At 47.9% G+C, this 26,848-nt stretch overlaps 1 protein-coding gene across 2 annotated transcripts; it reads left to right on the forward strand.

Moving 5' to 3' along the window:
- Positions 1-855: 855 nt before the first annotated feature.
- LOC123757953 (uncharacterized) lies at positions 856-26,715 on the forward strand. Of its 2 annotated transcripts, none has more exons than XM_045741946.2 (3): positions 856-2,174; positions 18,405-18,523; positions 23,197-26,715. In XM_045741946.2, exons 1-3 carry the CDS (start codon positions 2,094-2,096, stop codon positions 23,426-23,428), a joined length of 432 nt encoding a protein of 143 aa, XP_045597902.1. In that variant the 5' UTR covers positions 856-2,093; the 3' UTR covers positions 23,429-26,715. The 2 variants fall into 2 exon arrangements, with proteins under 2 accessions (XP_045597902.1, XP_045597903.1); XM_045741947.2 differs by lacking the exon at positions 856-2,174 and adding an exon at positions 14,156-14,302.
- Positions 26,716-26,848: the final 133 nt, after the last annotated feature.

Below are 26,848 nucleotides of genomic sequence, written 5' to 3' on the forward strand. Positions count from 1 at the left end.
ACCAACAAATTCTAAATCCGCCAGCAAGACATAAAAAATCCCCCAACAAAAAAATTCCAAATCCGCCAGCAAAAAAAAATCCACTTTTGCCAATTTCCTGATGAGCGTTTGCCACTTTTTTGTTGTGCATTTGCCACTTTTTTATGTGTGTTTGCTACATTTTTTATTGTGCGTTTGTTATTTTTTTGTGCGTTTGTTATTTTTTATTGTGCGTTTGTTACTTTTTATTGTGCGTTTGTTACTTTTTATTGTGTGTTTGTTATTTTTTATTTGGCGTTTGCAATTTTTTTGTTGGGCGTTTGCCTCTTTTCTGTTGGCAAAAAATGCAAATCCGCCAACAAGAAATCCAAATCCGCCAACAAAGAAAATCCCAGTCCACCAACAACAAAAATCTATATCCACCAACAAAAACAATCCAAATCTGCCAACAAATAATTCCAAATCCGTCAACAAAAAAATCCAAACTCGCAAACAAAAAATTTTATTGTAAAAAAAAAAATTCAAACCCGCCAACAAAAAAATTAATTCTATCAACAAAAAAATCCAAACCCGTCAACAAAAAAAATCCAAACCCGGCAAAAAAAAAATTAATTTTGCCAACAAAAAATTCTAAACCCGCCAAAAAAATCGAATTCTGCCAAAAAATAACAACCCAAACCCGCCAACAAAAATGTTCCCCCCCCCCAAAAAAAAAACGATAACTACACATTCCAAATCTAACAACAACAACAAACAATCGAGCAAGCTGTACAAACAAGCAGCATTACTAGGATGAGAGTCAACATCTCCACAAAAGCCCTAGACAAGCCTAGGCTGTAAAATTGCTACGCGGGCATGCCGGCCACTTCTAGCAATAACCTCATTGGTCAGACTAAGACCAGGGGGAAGGACACCTGCCTCATGCTAGGCTGTAGAGGAGGACTCTGGAAGCTGGCCATAGGTAAACCAGAGGAAGAGGGAAGAGCGTGGTGGTGGTGCCCGCCCCCTCACAGCCAGACGGGTAGCCACTGTGAGTGAGTGAACACCTCTCCCTCCCTGCTGCTCTCCTCCACTCTCACTCGCATCCACCCAGTCTTCCTACCACCACTGCTCCATCCACCACCACTGCTCCAGCCACCACCACCATTGCTCGCTTCATTTGATGAACGATAACAACTATCAGGAAGCGAGTTCAGATAAGGAACCACAGTGAAGTCATTCATGGGTGGCGTGTGTGGGGTCACTCAGGCGTATAGTGCCAGCGTGTGTGTGGACAGCTGACCGGTGTCAACACAACCGGTACCATCGTGTGTGTGGACAGCTGACCGGTGTCAACACACCCGGTACCAGCCTGTGTGTGGACAGCTGACCGGTGTCAACACACCCGGTACCAGCGTGTGTGTGGACAGCTGACCGGTGTCAACACACCCGGTACCAGCGTGTGTGTGGACAGCTGACCGGTGTCAACACAACCGGTACCATCGTGTGTGTGGACAGCTGACCGGTGTCAACACAACCAGTACCAGCGTGTGTGTGTGGACAGCTGACCGGTGTCAACACACCCGGTACCAGCGTGTGTGTGAACAGCTGACCGGTGTCAACACAACCGGTACCATCGTGTGTGTGGACAGCTGCCCGGTGTCACGCCCTCTAGTACCAGTATGCCAAGCCTCTCAGTCCTGTCCTAGTCAAGACGTACTAGCGGTGTGTGTGTGTGAAGACTGTGTCGGCCGACAAGCTCAGGCAGGACTTGCCCGACTGGACGTGACTCTCCAGCGCGCCTCAACACATCCCACACGTCCAGGACGCATGCAACAGGCACAACGTCCAGCGTGACGTACGCGACAGGGACAACGTCCAGCGTGACGCAAAGATGTCATTATAAATGAGGACTTGCAGTGAATTGTCAAGTTGTGGTGAAGTGTGGCACTGTGCACATGTGGCAACCAGTGGACAGTGAAGTGTGGCACCGTACACACGTGACAACCAGTGGACAGTGAAGTGTGGCACCGTCACTGTGAGTGGCGGAAGGAGCACACGAGGGTGCCCAGGTGAGGGACAATCAATGTTGAAGGCGGAGGTAGGAGGAGGAGGAGGAACCAGAGGCCACCAAGATGGTACACAAGATCTTCTCCGAGGTGAGGTCACACCGCACCTACACCGCTCTTCATGACCAAGACCCACTGCCGGAGAAGGTCAGTTACACACTCAGGGTGCCAGTTACTGTGTCAGGCAGTCAGTCACACACTCAGGGTGCCAGTTACTGTGTCAGTCAGTCACACACTCAGGGTGCCAGTTACTGTGTCAGGCAGTCAGTCACACACTCAGGGTGCCAGTTACTGTGTCAGGCAGTCAGTCACACACTCAGGGTGCCAGTTACTGTGTCAGACAGTCAGTCACACACTCAGGGTGCCAGTTACTGTGTCAGACAGTCAGTCACACACTCAGGGTGCCAGTTACTGTGTCAGGCAGTCAGTCACACACTCAGGGTGCAAGTTACTGTGTCAGGCAGTCAGTCACACACTCAGGGTGCCAGTTACTGTGTCAGGCAGTCAGTCACTTAGCTACTGATTCAAGAGGCCCAATAAGTCAGATAGGTGTTGAGTTATTTAAGCAGCCCGTGACTTAACCCAACAATCAGCTAGCCAGTCAGTGTGTCAGTCAAGCAGTAAGCCAGTCAGTGTGTCAGTCAAGCAGTAAGCCAGTCAGTGTGTCAGTCAAGCAGTAAGCCAGTCAGTGTGTCAGTCAAGCAGTAAGCCAGTCAGTGTGTCAGTCAAGCAGTAAGCCAGTGTGTTAGTCAAGCAGTAAGCCAGTCAGTGTGACAGTCAGCAAACCAGTCACTTCCACCACGGGTACAATCTACCCAAATTGTTGTGTCAGGACCTCAACTTAGCGAGTCTAATTGGGTTTCCTCCTCCTACTCCTCGTCCTCCTCCTTGTCTTGCTCACCCTCGCCCTGCCCCTCCTCGTCCTCCTTGTTCTCCTCCTCGTCTTGCTCACCCTCGTCGTGCTGGTGGTGCAGTCCACTTGGTGGCATACCATCATGGTTGGAGGTGTGTGTCTGAGGGAGGGTATGAGTGTGTGGTGCACCGGTCCCCCCCTTTCCTCTTTACCCTAGTGCTGCTGCCCATCTTATCCAACCCCCCCCCCCCGTCACCCACCCTCATCTCATACACTCCCGTGGACTGTATACACTCTTACCACTCACCAAGTTGTGCTAGCGGGGGTTGAGCTCTGGCTCTTTGGTCCCGCCTCTCAACCGTTAATCAACTGGTGTACACATTCTGGAGGCTAATGGGCTCTATCAAATCTACATTTGAAACTGTGTATGGTATTAGGGTACTTACTGTGTAGAGTACTTGGGCTGGACGGTAGAGCGATGGTCTCGCTTCATACAGGTCGGCGTTCAATCCCCGACCGTCCAAGTGGCTGGGCACCATTCCTTTTCCTCCCGTCCCATCCTAAATCCTTATCCTGACCCCTTCCCAGTGCTATATAGTCGTATAATGACTTGGCGCTTTCCCCTGACAGTTCATTCATTCCTCACTCGGAGGGACTCTTCCCTGGCCCTCTTGCTGTATAGTCGTAATGGCTGGGCGCTTTCTCCTGATAGTTGCCTTGCCTTCCTGGCCCTCTGGTATCTCTCTCTGCTCTCTGGTGTTCTGTTATTCCTGTAGTTTCTCCGTGTTCTTGTACTCAATTGCTTTTTATGTTTCTCCTTTTGGTCCGGGATAAACCTGCCTACAGCTTCATTGCACTTCTGGGTGACATAGTGCATCATATCCTGTACAGTGCAGGCGATGAGTCACAATAACATGGCAAAGTAGTTTGACCAGACCACACACTAGAAGGTGAAGGGACGACGACGACGTTTCGGTCCGTCCTGGACTATTCTCAAGTCGATTGGATCGACTTGAGAATGGTCCAGGACGTACCGAAACGTTGTCGTCCCTTCACCTTCTAGTGTGTGGTCTGGTCAAAAATATCCTGTACAGTCTTTTCTCTGAGTTCTGTTTCCCATGGTATTCCCCTTAGGAAGTTCCTTATTTCATCATATTTTCCTCTTCGGTAATTCAGTCTTTTCTTTTCCGGTCCCATCCTTAGACAGGTTATCCCTACCTCCACCAGATACTCAAATGTCAATACACTATGGTCACTCATTCCTATGGATGTGGACACTTCAAATTTGACTTCCCTTATTTCTGACTTATTCCAGATGAATATCAGGTCGAGTCTAGCTGGTTAGTCATTGCCTCTCATTATTGTGGGTCCCTTGACATGTTGGCTCAGAAAGTTTCTTGTTGCCACTGCCAAGAGTTTAGCTCGCCATATGTATCTGCACCGCCATGTGGGTCCCCATTCTCCCAGTCTATCTTTCCATGGTTGAAGTCACCCATGATTAATAGTTTGGATCCATTCCTGTAGGCAACTGAAGCAACTCTCTCTATGTTACATTGATAGTTACCATGTTGTTCCTATCGAATTCCTGTCTGGGTCTTGTGTCATTTAGGGGAGTGTTGTAAATGACTGCCACTATTATCTTAGGTCCACCCATTGTCATAGTTCGTGTTATGTAGTCTCTGAATCCTTCACAGCCCGGAATTTCCATGTCTTCAAAACTCCAGTCAAAACACACACACACGCACAGTGATGTATTACGAGAGTCAATACTGGCCCCGGAGTCACTAGTGATGTCCTAGAAGAAGCAAAACTATCCCCAGGATCAATATAGAGGTCTTGCAAGGAACAAGGTCACTAATGAGGTCCTATAAAGGGTCAATACTGGCTCCGGGGTCTCTAGGGATGTCGTACAAGGATCACCCCTGGCTCCTCCAGGGGTGGAACCAATTACCGCGTAACGTAGTGGAGGTGGGGTCCCTCGATTGTTTCAAGCGTGGGTTGGACATGTATATGGGTGGGATTGGGTGGTTATAAATAGGAGCCGTCTCGTGTGGGCCAATAGGCCTTCTGCAGTTACCTTTGTTCTTATGTATGTCCCCCCCCCCACAGTCCACCACCCGAGTCCCCCTGCTGAGGATGAGTCATTATACTCTCCCAGGAAGACCTCCCCCCCCCCCCCCCGCCCCCCCTCCTGGTGGCTATGTTAGTCTCTCGCCAGGAGGCTCTTGCTGCCTCCCACACCCCCTCTTGTTGTTGGTGTTGATGCTGATGTTCTTGTTCTTGTTGTTGCTGCTGCTGTTAGTGATTTTTTTTATGTTATTGTGTTTACTGTTGTTGTTGTTGTAGAGGTGTGAGAGAGTGTGAGACAAGTGCAGGTAAGGAGACAGCAGGCTTTAAGTAACCAAGACATGGTCGCCGAGGTGTGTGAGGGTCAGAGTAACGGTGGAGGACAATAAGAGCCATGTTCTACACTGTACTCTGCAACCCTAATCACTCACAACAGCATAACAACATAAGAATAAAGGTAAGGTAACTACAGAAGGCCTATTGGCCCATACGAGACAGCTCCTATTTATAACACACTAAAGATAGACGATTGATTGATTGATAAAGTTTAAGCCACCCAAGAGGTGGCACGGGCATGAATAGCCCGTAAGAAAAAGATTGACCACCCAATCCGACTCCTATACATGTCCAACCAACTCTTGAAACAATCTAGGGACCCCACCTCCACCACGTTACTTGGTAATTGATTCCACAAATCAACAACCCTGTTACCGAACCAGTATTTACCCTGGTCTTTCCTAAATCTAAACTTATCCAATTTATACCCATTGTTTCGAGTTTTTTCCTGTGTTGATACTTTCAACTCTGTATCAATATCCCCCCCCCCCCTTGTTATGACCATTCATCCACTTGTACACCTCTATCGTGTCATCCCTAATTCTTCGCCGTTCTAGAGAATGTAATTTAAGCTTTGTCAATCTTTCTCTGTGTGACAGGTTTCTACTTTGAGGTATTAACTTTGTCATCCTACGCTGGACGCGTTCTAGTGAATTTATATCCATTCTATAGTACGGCGACCAAAACTGAACTACATAATCTAAATGATGCCTAACCAGAGTAAGATATAGGTGAAAAACAACACCACGTGTCTTGTTACTAACGCTTCGATAAAAAAAAACAGTGTCCTATTTGCCTTATTACGAACATTTATGCATTGGTTTTTTGGATTTAAATTCTTACTAATCATAACTCCCAGATCCCTTTCACAATCTGACTTCGCAATCTCAACACCATCTAGCTCGTATCTTGTAACTCTATCAGCATTACCTTACCCCAAAACCTTACATTTGTCAGCATTAAACTGCATCTCTCAATCTTTTGATCATTTCAAACCCCTGTTTAGATCTTCTTGAAGTGATAGTTTGTCTTTTTCCATGTTTATTTCCCTCCCGATTTTTGTATCATCGATAAATTTGCAAATATTGCTGCTCAAACCTGAATCTAAATCATTTTTATATATTATGAATAACAGAGGTCCCAGGACAGAGCCCTGAGGTACTCCACTTACATTTTCCCACTCTGACTTAACCCCATTTATACTAACTCTGTTTCTTTTGGAATAGCCATGCCCTAATCCAACTTAATATAGCACCCCCAATACCATGAGCCTCTATCTGTTTAATCAGTCTTTCATGTGGCACTGTATCAAAAGTTTTGCTAAAGTCAAGGTACACAACATCACAAACCTTACCACTATCAACTGCCTCAATTATGCTGGAGTAAAATGATAGCAAATTTGTTAAACATAAATGGCCATTTGTAAAACCATGTTGCGACTCATTTATTAATTTATGTTTTTCAAGATGAAGACGAATGGTATTTGCAATTATCAATTCAAGTAACTTTCCCACAATAGACGTTAGGCTAATTGGCCGATAGTTTGACGCAAGTGATCTATCTCCCTTCTTAAATATTGGTACCACATTAGCAACCTTCCACGACTCTGGCACTCTACCTGACTCTAACGATTTCTTAAATAGGGTAGACAATAGCTCGCAAAGCTCCTCTTTGCATTCCTTAAGCACCCTGGCAAACACTTCGTCCGGCCCTGGGGATTTGTTTGGTTTGAGTTTCACTATTTATTTAATTACATCCTCCCTGGTAACTGCTAAACTAGTCAACCTGTCCTCGTCCCCACCCACATAGACTTGTTCGGCTGAAGGCATAGTGTTAATTAAGTTCCTCTTTATTAAATACAGAGATAAAATATTTATTAAAAATACTACTCATCTCTTCGTCATTATCCGTTATCAGACCTGTCTCGGTTTTTTATGGACCTATCCTTTCCTTAATCTTTGTTCGATATAACTGAAAAAACTTTAGGATTTGCTGTTGCTTGACCTGCTATACGAACTTCATAGTTTCTTTTTGCTCTCCTTTTCTCTTTTTTTTTTATTTCTAACCAGTTGTACGAATTCTTGTTCTAAACTGACTTAACCATTCTTAATCCTTTTGTACCAAGCTCTCTTTCTACCTATAAGGTTCTTCAGATCCTTTGTTATCCATTTCTGGTCATTAGTATTCGATCTATTCAATTTGTATGGTATACTACGTTCCTGTGCTTTGCTTAAAATATTTTGAAATAAGTTATATTTTGAATCCACATCGAAATCCCTTTTTACATCACCCATCACTGGGTTCATGTCTCGCTTCAAGACCGGCCCACCCACCCCCCATGCCCAAGACTTTCCAATCTATTTCACCCAAAAAAATTCTTGGCTATTAAAATCAATTTTTTCGAAAATCTGGCACTTCAACAGAATTTTCTCCTACAGACCTATTCCATTCTAAGCTAAATCTGATTTCTTTGTAATCACTGTTCCCTAGCTCACTCCTTATTTCGATGTCATTAATTTGTGTTTCTCTGTTAGTTAACACTAAATCTAAAATATTATTTTCCCGCGTTGGTTCCTTAATGTGTTGCTTAAGAAAGCAATCGTCAATTAATTCTAGAAAAATCTTCTGCTTTATTACTCCCTGTTCTGTTAAACCAGTTTATTCCACTAAAATTAAAGTCACCGAGAATCACAGTCACCACAAAATCACTCATATTTCTCATATTTACATTTAAAATTTTGAATCCAATTTGCTTCAACGAGTTCTACATATATTCCATTTACTGGCAGCTCTACCACTGAATAGGTTCTTCCTCATGTCTCTATGACTCATTTGCGTCTCTAGTTTCCATCTATGACCCTGTCGTTTTGCTGCTCACAGCTTTGAACAATGCTGCTTAGTCTTCGTTATCAATTACCCTTAGTATCTTTTACGTTGTCATCATGTCCCCTCTATGTCTCCTTTCCTCCAGTGTGGTAAGTTCCAGTTCTTTCAGTCTTTCCTCATAGCTCAATCCCTCAGCTCAAGTACGAGCCTCGTTTCATATCTTTGGACCTTTTCTAGTTTATCCTTGTCTTCTTTCAGGGAGGGGTTCCATGCCGGTGATGCATATTCAAGAGTGGGTCTCACCTTTGTTGTATATAGCGCCCGGAAAGCTTCCCCTTGTCCATGTTTCTCAAGGTGACCCGGAGGTTGGCCAGTGTTGGTGGTGTGAGGGAGGAGTGTTGGTGGTGTGAGGGAGGAGGAGGAGGAGGACAGACCAGAGGTGTGATACTCTACTATTACTAAGGAGAGCGTGCGGGCGGGTCAAGGAGAGCTGTTGTGGTAAGGAACCTGCACTTGTCCTACCTACAGTGTCCCGACACCATGTATCATGTAGACGGTAGGGCCAGATACAAGTGTCCCGTCACCATGTATCCACCAGGATTATACCTGGTTGATACCTGGTTGATGGGGTTCTGGGAGTTCTTCTACTCCCCAAGCCCGGCCCGAGGCCAGGCTTGACTTGTGAGAGTTTGGTCCACCAGGCTGTTGCTTGGAGCGGCCCGCAGAACTCTTACTACTCCCTGCACTTGTGTGGCAGTGCACAATAGAAAGTTGTTTTCACATATCCACACATTAAAACATTGATTGTAACCGTGATATATATGTGCTTCAGCCTACAGTTTAGGCCTATTGTCTTATGTATGACCCTCTGTCCTGCGTGACAGTGAATACTAGCATTAACCTCAATTTAATAAGACTATCAAAATCCTCAGATTAGGCAAAATTGTAATTAATTTTGTCAATAAAGATGTTAATAAATAATAATACTACTCCAGGGGAGCTGGTATACTGTCTCCACGGGGTGTATACTCGTCAGTATTACAGTGTACCAGAGACCGTTGTGTGGGGGTGTATACCTGTGTACTGGTGTACACCTGTGTGGGGGTGTACCCAAACGCCAGTGTCCCGGACGTCACCGGGTTAACCCAGAACAATGAATACGTCGTGTATACACTTAGTTTACACTCGCATCATGTATATACTCAGTATACTTTCAGTATACACTTAGTATACTTTATACACACATGTGTACACTCAGTGTACTTATATGATGTATAAACTCTGTATACTTACTTGATATCCTCAGCAGCTGTCTGGACAGCTGAGTGGACAGCGCTTCGGATTCGTAGTCCTGAGGTTCCGGGTTCTATCCCCGGTGGAGGTGGAGACAAAAATGGGCAGTTTCTTTCACCCTGATGCTCCTGTTACCTAGCAGTAAATAGGTACCTGGGAGTTAGACAGCTGCTACGGGCTGCTTCCTGGGGGAGTGTAACAAAAAGAAGGCCTGGTCGAGGACCGGGCCGCGGGGACGCTAAGCCCCGAAATCATCTCAAGATGATGTATACAGTCTGTATACTTGCATGATGTATACAGTCGGTATACTTACATGATGTATAAACTCAGTATGCTTTTATCATGTATAGACTCGGTATGCATACTCTCAGATACAAGCACATTATGTATACACCCAGAATACTTACTCTCAGTATACACCCACATAGTGCATACACTTAGTATACATACTCTGTATACTCACAGGTTCACTCGTCATCTGGTTCATGGTTCATTCATTGATGACGTCACAGCTGTGTGGGTGGACGCCTGGCGGCCATCTTGGAAATATGCAACACGCTGCCAGATGTGGTGATGCTCACATGTTTTTTTCTTTACCGGCAAGTTACTGCGTGATGTTCATGTGTGGAGGTGGTGGGGGGGGGCGATGAAGGTCAGTATAAAGGTAGAGGTAACTGTTAGTAGTTGACACCTTCAGTGGAAGAAATGTGAGCCAGTGGGGCAGTCGTGTTGAGGAGGGGGGGAGAGAGGGGGTAGATTCATTCATGGTATCTGGGAGGTCTAGTGTGTTGCTGGTGTACGATAACAACCACAAGGAAGTCAGCCACCACCACCACAGCAACAACCACAACAACTAACACCACCACTACCACAACCACCACCACCACCACCACCACCACCACCATCGCTACCACAGCCACCACCACCACCACCACAACTATCACCACCACCACTACCATCACCACCATTACCACGACAGTTAACCTGATAAATAATTAATTATATTAATCATAAACACATGTGAGAGGGTGTGGTGACACCTGGTCCCTGGCCTGACACAGGTGCTGCCACCTGCACTGTTCACCCCCTCCACCTTGTGCTCTGGAATCCACATGGGAGAGTGTGTGAGAGAGGGAGAGAGGGAGAGAGTGTGTGAGACAGGGAGAGAGTGTGTGAGAGAGGGAGAGAGTGTGTGAGAGAGGGAGAGAGTGTGAGAGAGTGTGTAAGAGAGGGAAAGAGTGTGTAAGAGAGGGAGAGAGTGTGTGTGTGGGAGAGGGAGAGAGTGTGAGAGAGAGGGAGAGTGTGTGTGTGAGAGGGAGAGTGTGTGTGTGAGAGGGAGAGTGTGTGTGTGAGAGGGAGAGTGTGTGTGTGAGAGGGAGAGTGTGTGTGTGAGAGGGAGAGTGTGTGTGAGAGAGGGAGAGTGTGTGTGAGAGAGGGAGTGTGTGTGTGAGAGAGGGAGAGTGTGTAAGAGAGGGAGAGAGTGTGTGGGAGAAGGAGAGAGTGTGTGGGAGAGGGAGAGAGTGTGTGGGAGAGGGAGAGTGTGTGTAAGAGAGGAAGAGTGTGTGTAAGAGAGGGAGAGTGTGTGTAAGAGAGAGAGAGTGTGTGTAAGAGAGAGAGAGTGTGTGTAAGAGAGGTAGAGAGTGTGTAAGAGAGGAAAAGAGTGTGTGAGAGAGGGAGAGAGTGTGAGAGAGGGAGGAGGCACGGGACATGAAGACGGGTTGTCTGAGTTGAATATAAATTAAGATGGCGGTCCTCAAGCTGTCTGGTGACGTAATAAGGTGATGACGTCACTCAGTGTGACCCCCGGAGCCTGGACGACGGTGACGTCACTCAGTGTGAGCCCCGGAGCCTGGACGACGGTGACGTCACTCAGTGTGACCCCCGGAGCCTGGACGACGGTGACGTCACTCAGTGTGACCCCCGGAGCCTGGACGACGGTGACGTCACTCAGTGTGAGCCCCGGAGCCTGGACGACGGTGACGTCACTCAGTGTGACCCCCGGAGCCTGGACGACGGTGACGTCACTCAGTGTGAGCCCCGGAGCCTGGACGACGGTGACGTCACTCAGTGTGAGCCCCGGAGCCTGGACGACGGTGACGTCACTCAGTGTGACCCCCGGAGCCTGGACGACGGTGACGTCACTCAGTGTGACCCCCGGAGCCTGGACGACGGTGACGTCACTCAGTGTGAGCCCCGGAGCCTGGACGACGGTGACGTCACTCAGTGTGACCCCCGGAGCCTGGACGACGGTGACGTCACTCAGTGTGAGCCCCGGAGCCTGGACGACGGTGACGTCACTCAGTGTGACCCCCGGAGCCTGGACGACGGTGACGTCACTCAGTGTGACCCCCGGAGCCTGGACGACGGTGACGTCACTCAGTGTGACCCCCGGAGCCTGGACGACGGTGACGTCACTCAGTGTGACCCCCGGAGCCTGGACGACGGTGACGTCACTCAGTGTGACCCCCGGAGCCTGGACGACGGTGACGTCACTCAGTGTGACCCCCGGAGCCTGGACGACGGTGACGTCACTCAGTGTGACCCCCGGAGCCTGGACGACGGTGACGTCACTCAGTGTGACCCCCGGAGCCTGGACGACGGTGACGTCACTCAGTGTGACCCCCGGAGCCTGGACGACGGTGACGTCACTCAGTGTGAGCCAGGAAGGACCTAGCGGAGGGAACCAGCTCGTGGGTGCAGGTGTGTACAGACGACACACCAGCCGCTGAACAACACCGCGGCGACTTACAGAAAGTTACAGGAAGCCTTAGCACACCACAGGATTGGGCAAACAAATAGTTGCTAGAATTCAATCCCATCAAGTGTAAGGTAGTGAAGATGAGGAGAGAGATCAGGAGGGCTGTACAACGTGCAAGGTAGCCAAAGAGAAAACAATTGGGCAGTATGGAGATATTTGCCAGTGTGAGAGTATCCTCCGAGGAGGTGAAGTCTATACCCTGTGCCCCGCTTACTGGCCTCGCTGTGGCATCATTCAACTATTCTGACGGTTGAATTAGTTTTTAAATCTGGTTTTAAATTTGTGGATGGAGGTGGCTTTTACAACTTCTTTCGTTTCTGGCTTCAACCTAGATCCTTTAGTCCTGCTTTCTTTTAAATTGAAGAGGCTGTACTCGTCTACTTTGTCAATTCCCCTCAGTATCTTGTATGTTGTGATCATATCCCCCCGCCATTGTTCGTTATTATCACAGACCTATTGTAAGTGTCGCCCACAATAATACTGACGTAAGTGACGTGTGGGGCCCCATCACCACCCACCAACCCGTCCTCCTAACACAACGTCGCAATTTTGACGTATAATCAAACTAACGCCAAAAACTATCGTACAAGAAAATGGCAGCGACTCGCGAAATTGGCATAATGCCCTCGTTTTCTGTTCGTTGGTCCTGTGGTAGGTTAGGATAAGGCACTTTAGTAGGACAGATTCATGCTCGGATATCTGGTGTGCCAGGTGAGTACTACGGGCTCACCATAGCCCGTGCTGCTTGCGGCTGTTGTTCCCGGTAGTTGAGGCTACAACAACAAGGGGGTTTTCTTCCTATTGGGAAGTGTTGTACATGGCGGTGTGTCCACTCACAGGACGAGTGGCGCTGTCCAATACTGTCACTATGGCGGTGTGTCCACTCACAGGACGAGTGGCGCTGTCCAATACTGTCACTATGGCGGTGTGTCCACTCACAGGACAAGTGGCGCTGTCCAATACTGTCACTATGGTGGTGTGTCCACTCACAGGACGAGTGCCGCTGCCCAATACTGTCACTATGGCGGTGTGTCCACTCACAGGACGAGTGCCGCTGTCCAATACTGTCACTATGGCGGTGTGTCCACTCACAGGACGAGTGCCGCTGCCCAATACTGTCACTATGGCGGTGTGTCCACTCACAGGACGAGTGCCGCTGCCCAATAAACTCGCCCCTCGGGGCAAAATTAAACAAAATTAACAACAAGGACAGTTTCTTGAGGGAGGGCGGCGGCGGCCAGTACCCGGGACCCAGGGAGGACGAGGAGGCGTGTGCACCACCACCAACCTAACCCGGAAGTACTTTTGACATCATTCGTTCAACACACCTGTCAACCAGACACATCCCACACCCGTCACGGGGACACCCGTCACAGAGACATCCGTCACCGGGACACCCGTCACCGGGACACCCATCACCGTACAAGACAGACGGGGTGTGAGAGGTTGGGGGATCAACACAACACTATGGAGACTTGTCAGGTAACATCCCCCGGATGTCGACTGGAGAAATTGTGTTGGTAGTTATGTTTATATGGGCAATGTTTGTGTGTGTGGGTGAGTGAGGCGAGTGAGGCATGTGGGGGTGGGTGAGCGGTGTAGGGTGAGGTGTGTGGGGGCCCCTGCACACCACACATACCCTATTACTCCAGCCAATGATGGTAAATGGTGTATGCAGACTCCAGGCGCCTTGCTGCCATTCTTACAGGTGGGAGATGGGAGTACCAGACCCATCTACTACGGGGAGGGGGGAGCCCTTCCCTCCAATAGCCTCTCCCTCCCCCCCCCCCCCCCCGCCATCCCTCTCCATCCTCCTCCTCCTCCTCCAAGACCTCCTCAGTCACCATCCGCATCTCCCAGAGCAAACCTGAAACACTGACAGTTAAATCTCTGGATAACCGGTTTTAATGTGAGGTTGTGGTTGTATTGTGTGGCTTGAGCCAGTGTGTGTGGGCCAGGGGGGGTGTGAGGGGTGAGGGGGGCCTTCAGGTGAGGTGTGAGGGGGGGGCCGGTTGTGAGGTAACTGCAGGTTCCTGCCACCCTCACACACTCACACTCCGCCTGCAACAGTTGTAATAAAGGACGATGAATGGTACGTGTTTCGACACGTCTCCTCGACTTATGGACTCTCCGCCCGTGAAGGTTGGTGGTGAGTGGTTGTGGTGGTGGTGTGTGGTGTGTTGTGGTGGTGGTGTGTGGTGTGTTGTAGTGGTGGTGTGTTGTAGTGGTGGTGTGTTGTAGTGGTGGTGTGTGGTAGTGGTGGTGTGTGGTAGTGGTGGTGTGTGGTAGTGGTGGTGTGTGGTAGTGGTGGTGTGTTGTAGTGGTGGTGTGTGGTAGTGGTGGTGTGTGGTGTGGTGGTGTGTGGTAGTGGTGGTGTGTGGTAGTGGTGGTGTGTGGTAGTGGTGGTGTGTGGTGTGGTGGTGTGTGGTAGTGGTGGTGTGTTGTAGTGGTGGTGTGTGGTAGTGGTGGTGTGTGGTGTGGTGGTGTGTGGTAGTGGTGGTGTGTTGTAGTGGTGGTGTGTGGTAGTGGTGGTGTGTGGTGTGGTGGTGTGTGGTAGTGGTGGTGTGTGGTAGTGGTGGTGTGTGGTAGTGGTGGTGTGTGGTGTGGTGGTGTGTGGTAGTGGTGGTGTGTTGTAGTGGTGGTGTGTGGTAGTGGTGGTGTGTGGTGTGGTGGTGTGTGGTAGTGGTGGTGTGTTGTAGTGGTGGTGTGTGGTAGTGGTGGTGTGTTGTAGTGGTGGTGTGTGGTAGTGGTGGTGTGTTGTAGTGGTGGTGAGTGGTTGTGGTGGTGTGTGGTAGTGGTGGTGTGTGGTGTGTGGTAGTGGTGGTGAGTGGTTGTGGTGGTGTGTGGTAGTGGTGGTGTGTTGTAGTGGTGGTGAGTGGTTGTGGTGGTAGTGGTGGTGTGTGGTGTGTGGTAGTGGTGGTGAGTGGTTGTGGTGGTGTGTGGTAGTGGTGGTGTGTTGTAGTGATGGTGTGTGGTAGTGGTGGTGTGTTGTAGTGGTGGTGAGTGGTTGTGGTGGTGTGTGGTAGTGGTGGTGTGTGGTGTGTGGTAGTGGTGGTGAGTGGTTGTGGTGGTGTGTGGTAGTGGTGGTGTGTTGTAGTGGTGGTGTGTGGTAGTGGTGGTGTGTTGTAGTGGTGGTGAGTGGTTGTGGTGGTGGTAGTGGTGGTGTGTGGTGTGTGGTAGTGGTGGTGTGTGGTGTGGTGGTGTGTTGTGTTGTAGTGGTGGTGTGTGGTAGTGGTGGTGTGTGGTAGTGGTGGTGTGTGGTAGTGGTGGTGTGTGGTAGTGGTGGTGTGTGGTGTGGTGGTGTGTTGTAGTGGTGGTGTGTGGTAGTGGTGGTGTGTTGTAGTGGTGGTGAGTGGTTGTGGTGGTGTGTGGTAGTGGTGGTGTGTGGTGTGTGGTAGTGGTGGTGAGTGGTTGTGGTGGTGTGTGGTAGTGGTGGTGTGTTGTAGTGATGGTGTGTGGTAGTGGTGGTGTGTTGTAGTGGTGGTGAGTGGTTGTGGTGGTGTGTGGTAGTGGTGGTGTGTGGTAGTGGTGGTGAGTGGTTGTGGTGGTGTGTGGTAGTGGTGGTATGTTGTAGTGGTGGTGTGTGGTAGTGGTGGTGTGTTGTAGTGGTGGTGAGTGGTTGTGGTGGTGGTGTGGTGGTAGTGGTGGTGTGTGGTGTGTGGTGTGGTGGTGTGTTGTAGTGGTGGTGTGTGGTAGTGGTGGTGTGTGGTAGTGGTGGTGTGTGGTAGTGGTGGTGTGTGGTAGTGGTGGTGTGTGGTAGTGGTGGTGTGGTGGTGTGTTGTAGTGGTGGTGTGTGGTAGTGGTTGTGTGTGGTAGTGGTTGTGTGTGGTAGTGGTGGTGTGTGGTAGTGGTGGTGTGTAGTAGTGGTGGTGTGGTGAGTGGTAGTGGTGGTGGTGTGGTGTACTGTGGTAGTGGTGGTGATGTGTGGTGGTAGTGGTGGTGTGTGGTAGTGGTGGTGTGGTGGTGTGTGGTGGAGGTGTGGTGTGTGGTAGTGGTGGTGTGTGGTGGTGGTGTGGTGTGTGGTGGTATGTGCTAGTGGTGGTGTGGTGTGTGGTGGTATGTGCTAGTGGTGGTGTGGTGTGTGGTAGTGGTGGTGTGTGCTAGTGGTGGTGTGGTAGTGGTGGTGGTGATGTGGTAGTGATGGTGTGTGGTGGTGTGGTGTGGTGAGTGGTAGTGGTGGTGGTGTGTGGTAGTGGTGTGGTGTGTGGTAGTGGTAGTTGTGGTAGTGGTGTGATGGTGGTGGTGGTGTGTGGTAATTGTGTGGTGTGGTAATGGTGTGTGGTGGTGGTAGTGTGGTAGGGGTGTGTGGTGGTGGTAGTGTGGTGGGGTGTGTGGTGGTGGTGGTGTGGTAATGGTGTGCGGGGGTGGTGGTATTATAGTGGTAGTATGGTAGTAATATGTAAGTGATGCTACACATAATAAACTCTACTCCACATATCAACAAACCCAGCAGTACCAACCACAGTAGAGTAATAAAACACAATATTGACACCGTCAACAATGACAACAAAAACACCCTCCATCCTCAACAACAACAACAACAAGGACAAACAATAACGACAAGGACAGGTGGCGTAATGTTGCCCCTCCGGAGGCAGTGTTTGTTTACCTGTGGGAGCGTGGCTCTCTCACATGGTCACGGAGCCACACTGGCCAGGTGTGAGAGGCCAGGTGTGAATGTAGGTGAGTGAGACTAGTTGTGAGGGCGTGTCCGACGTTACTCACCTCACTCATTCATCACTTCCCACACAACAAAATTTTAACAGATTCATTCATACTTCATCTGATCATTCATAGTTCACCTGATCATTCTTACTTCACCTGATAGTTTATGCCTCACCTCATCATTCATACTTTACCTGATTATTCATACTTCACCTGATTATTCATGCTTTACCTGATTATTCATGCTTCACCTGATCATTCATCAACCCGTCCTCGACTCAAGCCCATTCCATCCAGCGGTCGACCCCACAGACGCATTCATAATTTTAACATGCTGCTCATTCAAAACGAGAATTTTCTGAAATATAAATTAATATAATATATTAGCATATTGTCCATATATAGGCATAGGTTAGGTGTTTAGGTTCTGTTGGCGATTATTTATATTTGTAGTACGTGGGTGAAGCATTTACAGCGTTGTGGTTCGAACAAAATTCGTCAGTGAAGCACTTGTTCCGGAAGTGTTCGAACGTCATCAGTTGTAAGTTGTGTGTAAACCGTTTTTCATTCATAAACAGGGGAGTTTCGCGGGTGCATGGAATCACTTTTGGGTCTTTGTTTAGAGGACGGACTGTCATTCATACTTCACCTGAGCGCTCATATGTCACCTGGGGCCAGATTCATGAAGCAGTTACGCAAGTACAGTACTTACGAACGTGTACATCTTTCCTCAATCTTTGACGGCTTTGGTTACATTTATTAAACTGTTTAAAAGCATGAAAACTTCCCAATCAACTGTTTGTTAGTGTTATAAACAGCCTCCTGGTGTTTCGGAGCTCATTAACTGCTTAATAATTGTAAACAAAGCCTCCAAAGATTGAAAAAAGATGTACAGGTTCGTAAGTGCTTGCGTAACTGCTTCGTGAATCTGGACCCCTGGTTATTCAACCTTCACCACCAACCATCGACTTGTCATTCTGGGGAATAGCACCTTACTGCCAGTTTTGGTCGACCTCTCCCTGGAAGCCCTCCCACTTGGGCTGGACGGTAGAGCGACGGTTTCGCTTCATGCAGTTCGGCGTTCAATCCCGGACCATCCAAGTGGTTGAGCACTATTCCTTTCTCCCGTCCCATCCTAAATCCTTATCCTGACTCCTCCCAAATGCTATGTAATGGTGTGGCACTTAGCGTTGACAGTTCCTTTCCCCTCTCACTGGAAGCTGCAGACGACTGACCTTCTCTGGGTCCTATAGTTCACCACCCTGGCGTGAACACCTTCCCAATACCATCTGGCACCCAAGTGAGGCCAGAGTTGTCACCAGTCCATAAGTGGAACACGGTGTACTGAGACATGTGTGGTGTCTCTACAGGTGTGGCTGTACCCGGGGGGAGGGATACTAAGACATGTGTGGTGTGCCTACAGGTGTGGCTGTACCTGGGGGAGGGATACTAAGACATGTGTGGTGTGCCTACAGGTGTGGCTGTACCCGGAGGAGGGATACTAAGACATGTGTGGTGTGCCTACAGGTGTGGCTGTACCCGGAGGAGGGATACTAAGACATGTGTGGTGTGCCTACAGGTGTGGCTGTACCCGGAGGAGGGGTGGGCGAGGGCAGCGTGCAACAGCCACTGGCTGCTCAAGACACCATGGTGGTCCAGGAGACACTGCTATATACTGGAGGTGGAGGGAACCAAGAGGTAGGTAACTGTCACATTACATTGTTCTAAAGTAATACATTGGTCCTCATATGGAGATGAGAGAAGAGTTATGGCGGGTGCTTACCCGTGAGTGATCACAGTACAAGCTCTGGCTCTCCGCCTCCCGCCTGCAGACTTCCCTAGCCCAGGCGCTCTTGGAAGTGTGTATGTGTGAGTTGTGTGTGATACATGGCGTTAAGGCGCACGGAGGGAGCTTAAGTGTTAAGGAGCCGCACCGACCACGTCTTGACCTCGTGTGTGTGTCTACACCTTCCTCCACCTTCTACACCTTCCTCCTGATGTGTGGGAGTGCTTGTACCACCCATCTGGTGTGTGAGTGCTTGTACCACCCACCTAGTGTGAGAATGCAGAAACAGAAACACACACACACACACACACACACACACACACACACACACACACACACACACACACACACACACACACACACACACACACACACACAGCTGACACAGCTGTCACAGCTGTCAGGTGTGTGAATGTGTGTTTACTTACATATCTGTGCTTGCCGAATCGAGCTTCGGCAAGCACAGATATGCCGAATTACCGCCACCTTTCTAGCCGCTGGTAGTCTAGTGCTTGTACCACCCATCTGGTGTGTGAGTGCTTGTACCACCCACCTAGTGTGAGAATGCAGAAACAGAAACACACACACACACACACACACACACACACACACACACACACACACACACACACACACACACACACACACACACACAGCTGACACAGCTGTCACAGCTGTCAGGTGTGTGAATGTGTGTTTACTTACATATCTGTGCTTGCCGAATCGAGCTTCGGCAAGCACAGATATGCCGAATTACCGCCACCTTTCTAGCCGCTGGTAGTCTAGTGCAATGACTTCCTTATCATTTCCTTATCATTTTCTTATCATATATACTTTTTACAATTATGAATGGAGTTGGCTTCTACAACCTGGTCCTTCAGTTCATTCCATTTCCCCCCAACATCTACGTCCGCTAAGGAAAACAAACTTTCTAACCTCTCATGATTCATGTGTTTCTCAAGCCTCCGCCCCACGCCTTCTTGTTCTATTGGTATTCCTGGCAAACATTTCCTCTTTATCCACTATGTCAATCTCGCCAAGTACTTATACGTCTTTATCATGTCTCTCATTTCCTCCCACTTTTCTAATGTCAGGTCTAGTTTTTTTAGTGTTTCCTCATAGCTTATCCCTTGCAATTCTTGGGTGAGGCTCGTTGCACACTGCTGAACCTTGTCAAGTTTCCGAATGTTTTTTGTAGACGGAGGCCTCCATGATGATGGGGCATACTTTGACATTGGTCTCGTAGGCAGTGTACAGAGGTCTAAATGCCTCATTTAGCTTCCTGAATCATGTTGTGACTTTCGTCATTAAAGAGCACTTCCAGGTCATTTTCCCTAGTTGTTATAGGAAGGTATTTCCCTTCATTGTGTACCATCCTTTTGGTTTACTGTCACCTGTTACCACCACCTTATACTTCCTGCTGTTGAAATTAGAAAGTTATATTTTGTGTGTATGTGTATTTACTATTTTTTGTGACTGCAAAATCAAGCTATTTGCTCTTGGACCCCGCCTTTCTGACCAATCTATTTTTTATCTTATTATATTTACTACATATTTTTCTCTTTAACACATTCGCACACACATCCCAGGAAGCAGCCCGTAGCAACTGTCTACCTCCCAGGTGTCTATTTACTGTTAGATGAACAGGAGTATCAGGGTGAAAGAAACTACCCATTTGTTTCCGCCTCCGGCGGGAATCGAACCCGGGTCCTTAGGATTACGACTCCAAAGCGCTAGCCACTCAATCGCGAGGTCACTGGAGACGGGAGATTTACCAGAAATATGGAAGACGGCTAATGTAGTCCCAATTTACAAAAAGGGTGACAGACAAGAGGCACTGAACTACAGACCAGTGTCCTTAACTTGTATACCATGCAAGGTGATGGAGAAGATTGTGAGACAAAACTTAGTAACATCTGGAGAGAAGGAACTTTGTGACAACCCATCAACATGGGTTCAGGGATGGTAAATCTTGCCTCACTTGTTTAATAGAATTCTACGATCAGGTGACAAATAGTAGGGGGATAGAAATAGCCTAAGCTACTTTATCCCTTTGAGATGTATTTTCTTGTCTCAATAAACGTACTTGAACCTGACAAAAAGTAAGCAAGAATGAGAAGGGTGGGCAGACTGTATTTTCTTGGACTGTCGGAAAGCCTTTGACACAGTATCCCATAAGAGGTGGTAAATTGAAGAAACAGGCAGGAGTAACTGGTAGGATGCTCCAGTGGATAAGGGAGTACCTAAGCAATAGGAATCAGAGTTGCAGTGAGGGATGAGACCTCAGATTGGCGTGGTCACCAGTGGAGTCCCACAGGGCTCTGTACTAGGACCTATTCTGTTTCTGATATACGTAAATGATCTCCCAGAGGGTATAGACTCATTTCTCTCAATGTTTGCTGACGATGCCAAAATTATGAGAAGGATTAAGACAGAGGAGGACTGCTTGAGGCTTCAAGAAGACCTGGACAAACTAAAGGTCCAACAAATGGTTGTTAGAGTTTAACCCGAACAAATGTAATGTAATGTAAATAGGAATAGGGAGCAGGAGACCAGATACAAAGTATCATTTGGGAGATGAGATTCTTCAAGAATCAGAGAAAAAGAAAGACCTGGGGGTTGATATCACGCCAGACCTGTCTCCCGAAGCCCCTATCAAGAGAATAACATCAGCGGCATATGCCAGGTTATGGCCAACATGTGCATATAGCCAACTTAAGAAGGACCTTTAGAAACGTGTAAGGAATCATTCAGAACCTTGTATACCACATGCCAGACCAATCCTGAAGTATGCAGCTCCAGCATGGAGTCCATATCTAGTGAAGCATAAGTCTAAACTGGAAAAGGTTCAAAGGTTTGCCACCAGACTAGTACCCGAGCTGAGAGGTATGGGCTACGAGGAGAGACTACGGGAATTAAACCTCACTTCGTTGGAAGACAGAAGAGTTAGGGGGGGACATGATCACCACATTCAAGATTCTCAAGGGAATCGACAGGGTAGATAAAGACAGGCTATTTAACACAAGGGGCACACGCACTAGGGGACACAGGTGGAAACTGAGTGCCCAAATGAGCCACAGAGATATTAAAAAGAACTTTTTTAGTGTCAGAGTGGTTGACAAATGGAATGCATTAGGAAGTGATGTGGTGGAGGCTGACTCCATACACAGTTTCAAGTGTAGATATGATAGAGCCCAATAGGCTCAGGAACCTGTACACCTGTTGATTGACAGTTGAGAGGCGGGAACTAAGAGTCAGAGCTCAACCCCCGCAAGTACAACTAGGTGAGTACACACACACACACACAAACACACACACACACACACACACACACACACACACACACACACACACACACACACACACACACACACACACAGGGGGGGCCTGGTAGCCTGGTGGATAGCACGCAGGACTCGTAATTCTGTGGCGCGGGTTCGATTCCCGCACCAGGCAGAAACAAATGGGCAAAGTTTCTTTCACCCTGAATGCCCCTGTTACCTAGCAGTAAATAGGTACCTGGGAGTTAGTCAGCTGTCACGGGCTGCTTCCTGGGGTGTGTGTGTGTGTGTGGTGTGTGGAAAAAAGTAGTTAGTAAACAGTTGATTGACAGTTGAGAGGCGGGCCGAAAGAGCAAAGCTCAACCCCCGCAAACACAACTAGGTGAATACACACACACACACACACACACATACATACCAGTACCATCATTGCACTATTCAAGATCACTTTACTTGCAATTTTGAGTGGTGTATGAGTCAGCAGTGAAACATGTCCCCCGCCCCGCGTTTAGGCTCTGGTCATAGGGGAGGAGAGAGAGAGAAAGAGAGCGAGAGAGAGAGAGGAAAGAGAAAGTGAGAGAGGAAAGAGAAAGTGAGAGAGGAGAGAGAAAAAGAGAGAGAGGAGAGAGAAAGATAGAGAGAGAGAGAGGAGAGAGAAAGATAGAGAGAGAGAGAGGAGAGAGAAAGATAGAGAGAGAGAGAGGAGAGAGAAAGAGAGAGAGAGAGAGGAGAGAGAAAGAGAGCGAGAGAGAGAGAGGAAAGAGAAAGTGAGAGAGGAGAGAGAAAAAGAGAGAGAGAGAGAGAGAGGAGAGAGAAAGAGAGCGAGAGAGAAAGATAGAGAGAGAGAGGAGAGAGAAAGATAGAGAGAGAGAGGAGAGAGAAAGATAGAGAGAGAGAGGAGAGAGAAAGATAGAGAGAGAGAGGAGACAGCCAATCTGCTGTATGGTATCTATTAATCTTGTTTAAATTACCAATCAAGCTGCCAATGTAATCAATCAGAGCTTTAATATACCAATGTGCTTTAATATACTTACTAATCTCTCTCATCTTATTTTTTTCTTGCAATGTATTTGTTATCATTTTATTAAATCTGATAGAACTTATCTACTTAAAATTATCTGTTAGATTAAGGACCTGCCCGAAACGCTGCGCTTACTAGTGGCTTTACAAGAGTGTAATTACTGTACTATGCTATGTATTCTCACAAACCCAATGTACCTTCTTGTATATAAATAAATAAATAAATAAATAAAATAAATAAGAGAGAGAATATTGGGTGTTTCATGGTGGTGTTGGTGTTTCAGACACAAGACTGTGGGTCGCCTCCTGCCGGCACGAGAAGGGGAGGTGGTAGTGGAAGGCAGCTTCCGGGGACTCCCAGACGGCGACTTCCGGCTAGTGCTGACCTCGACGCTGACCCCGGCTGACCAACAGAGAGGGTACCACATGACCGGCTCGCTAGAGAGGGGCGACAGGAAGCTGGGCCAGTGGCAGACTACGCACCTCGCTGTCACCAAGAGATCTGGCTTCTCCTGAACACAACAACTGGTTCCTCTTATATCAATCTCAAGGAATTTGTGTCAACCCCAAATGTTGACTCCAAGCCAGTTCCAGCACACACGTAGTGAAAAGGTGTGCTTCCAGCAATTAACATGTGACTGGCTGGAGAGGGTGACAGTAGCCTGGAGCTTGTCACACTGCAGGCACTGAGGCCTCCCAGTGCTCAAGTGTAGCCCCATCACCGTTCGTCATTCGCCCGTACACTCTACACTGCGTGACCTCCCTCCACACCCACACAACCTCAGCTAGCCAGCGTCCGGTTTCCTTCCAGCCAATCATCCAGTCCCCAATACGAGCTTGACGAGTGCCCGTAGTCCTCAGTCACCCCTCACTCAACAACACCCATCCTGCCACTTGCAACGCTCACCTCACCATCCTCACTACACTCATCTCACTCCAGTGTCCAAGTCTTCTTGAGTGTTGTTGAATTAAAAACATGTACAAAGATTATTTATAATTTTAGTGTCAAGATTTAAAATCTGTTTTTATTTTGTCTTTTGAGATTTAAATTTGAGAATAATGAGAAAGTGAAAGTGTGCTGTAATTATCTGGCGACTGGAGACGATTATCAAGGGTTTGCAGGTTGTCCCATGGGTGGTGTCTGGTGACCAGTGCTGCCACCACCAAGAAGGGGAGCCCAGGAACTGGATCATGAAAGCACACCTGGTAGAAGTACACAGGCACACAAACCAAACAGTCCCTGGACGTGGACACCATTAACTCTCTCCATCCCTTAACACGGTACGTGATAGTAAAGCCAGGGTGAGGATAAGGCCTGGAGGGGGAGGGGAGGGGGGGGAAACAGCCTCTCAAGAAACCGATTGATTGATAAAGATTAAGCCACCCAAAAAGGTGGCACGGACATGAATAGCCCGTAAGTGGTGGCCCTTTTGAGCCATTATCAGTATCAAGAGCTGATACTGGAGATCAGTGGAGGTACGACTGCACCCTGTGTGACGGGAGATGTCTCCCCTCAAGAACCCGTGAAGCGTCTCTGGTGGTCAAGAAGACAAGCACACAGCCTGTCGTGTAGAAGCAACTCGCTGAATCAAGTTACTGCGTCGTGTTCCTGAAGGTGTTCCAGCACACCTCCACTAGTCTCGCTCGTACTCTAACAATCATAAAGCATTTCCCAAACAACCGTCAGATATGGCCAGGTTATATATTGAGAGGAACAGTTTTCGTGTATTGAGAGAAACGGTATTGACAGGTTGTATATTGAGAGGAACGGTTTGTCATCGTTTGTGTGCGAGACGTTGGTGGTAGAGAGCGTCATGCAGTCAGCCTTCCCTGTCTTGTGCCACACATTACATGTGCCTTACTGTGTCTCAACTGCTGCTCTCTGCACGTGTAGTGTATGTGTGTGTGTGTGTTTACTATTTGTATCTGCAGAATCGAGGTATTGTCTCTTGGACCCCGCCTTTCTAACCGTGTGTGTGTGTGTGTGTGTGTATTCACCTAGTTGTGTTTGCGGGGGTTGAGCTCTGCTCTTTCGGCCCGCCTCTCAACTGTCAATCAATCAACTGTTACTTTCTAATTTTTTTTCACACACACACACACACACACACACACACACACACACACACACACACACACACACACACACACACACCCCAAGGAGCAGCTACCCGTATCAGCTGTCTAGCTCCCAGGTATCTATTTACTGCTAGATAACAAGGGCAAGGGGTGAAGGAAACTCTGCCCATTTGTTTTACCGCCGGCTGCCGGGATCGAACCCTGGTCCCTAGGTCCACGAGTCTGGAGCGCTGTCCACTCAGTCAGCCATCTGGCTGATGGCTGGCTGTGTGTGTGTGTGTGTATTCACCTAGTTGTGCTTGCGGGGGTTGAGCTCTGCTCTTTCGGCCCGCCTCTCGACTGTCAATCAACTGTTTCTACTATTTTTTTTTCTCCACACCACACACAAACACCCCAGGAAGCAGCCCGTGACAGCTGACTAACTCCCAGGTACCTGTTTACTGCTAGGTAACAGGAGCATAGGGTGAAAGAAACTCTGCCCATCGTTTCTCGCCGGCGCCCGGGATCGAACCCGGGACCACAGGATCACGTGTACAGCGTGCTGTCTGCTCGGCTACCGGCTCACTCTGTGTGTGTGTGTGTGTGTGTGTAGCCTATTTCTGAACACATTATACAAATAAGACTAAGGCGCTGTGATAGTGTATATATGTAGATATAGAATTATAAGACGTTAAACTCGTGCAAGCTTCCATTGCAAGAGTTTGTTTGTGTCCAAGACAAAAACTTGTTACAAATTTAAAATAAAATTAATGTGGTACCCGGCGGTGCCCGGGTACCACTCTGTGTCCTCTCTCTCTCCTTCTCTGCCTCTCTTCCACATCCTCTGAACTTACAATATGTGCTCCCAGCACAAGGTAACCATACCATTATTGTTTACTGTTGTTACTCTGATACAACATTGTGCTCATGTGTGATAAAAACCAGAAAATCTAATGAAAAACTTTATGAAAAAGCAAACTACCATTTTACTTCATAGGAGTCATTGGTTGTCACAACAGGAGCCAATCCTACTTACGGAGCATGGGGGGTCGACCCCGACCCGCCTATAAAACTCTTACATAATTACTAAAGAAAGTTGCATGAGGCTAACCATAAGTATGTCTCTGGCCTCCAGCCACAGATATTATGTTTTTTTTATACAGTATATAAATAAAAAAATGCTTTCCAGATTGTCTTATAATATAAAAGCGGCGACTGTGGCATGTGATGACTCCTGGATGTACGAGGTGCGTGCAGGTGAAGAGATGGGTGATAGCGGCGGCGGCGGTCAACTATACCGCGTCTGCTCGCTTTCTCTTCTTTGGAACTAATTTTGTTACTTCTTTTTTCTTCCAAATTAATATTCTTATGTATTTATAAAGTGATGTATTGTACTTTGTATCATTATTTGTGATGGTGATATTCCTGGAGTGCGGAACTTGATCTTTCTTCGCCTCCCGATTTTGGAAGGTCTGTACTAGTCATGTGAAGCAGTGTTTACCCCAGTGTTCTAGGGGTGTGAAGCACAGTGTTCACCCCAGTGTTCTAGGGGTGTGAAGCACAGTGTTCACCCTAGTGTTCTAGGGGTGTGAAGCACAGTGTTCACCCCAGTGTTCTAGGGGTGTGAAGCAGTGTTCACCCCAGTGTTCTAGGGGTGTGAAGCACTATGTTCACCCCAGTGTTCCAGGGGTGTGAAGCACAGTGTTCACCCCAGTGTTCCAGCGGTGTGAATAAATTTAAAAATGTTAGTGGTGGTTTACTTCATCCTGTTATGTCATGTAAAGAACTATATAGTTATTAAATATATATAAATATATAGTGTAAAGTATATATTTATTCTTAAAAATACGACTTAGAATTTTCACCGTACTATTATTGTTT

The sequence above is a fragment of the Procambarus clarkii genome, chromosome 40, assembly GCF_040958095.1.
Source record: "Procambarus clarkii isolate CNS0578487 chromosome 40, FALCON_Pclarkii_2.0, whole genome shotgun sequence".
NCBI lineage: Eukaryota > Metazoa > Arthropoda > Malacostraca > Decapoda > Cambaridae > Procambarus > Procambarus clarkii.

Bases quoted from the DNA above. Each gene is read 5' to 3' on its own strand.
- LOC123757953 (XM_045741946.2), top strand. From the start codon at position 2,094: ATGGTACACAAGATCTTCTCCGAGGTGAGGTCACACCGCACCTACACC. The intron at 2,175-18,404 runs GTCAGTTACACA...GTGTGCCTACAG, and splicing joins AAGACCCACTGCCGGAGAAG to GTGTGGCTGTACCCGGAGGA. The intron at 18,524-23,196 runs GTAGGTAACTGT...TTGGTGTTTCAG, and splicing joins GAGGTGGAGGGAACCAAGAG to ACACAAGACTGTGGGTCGCC.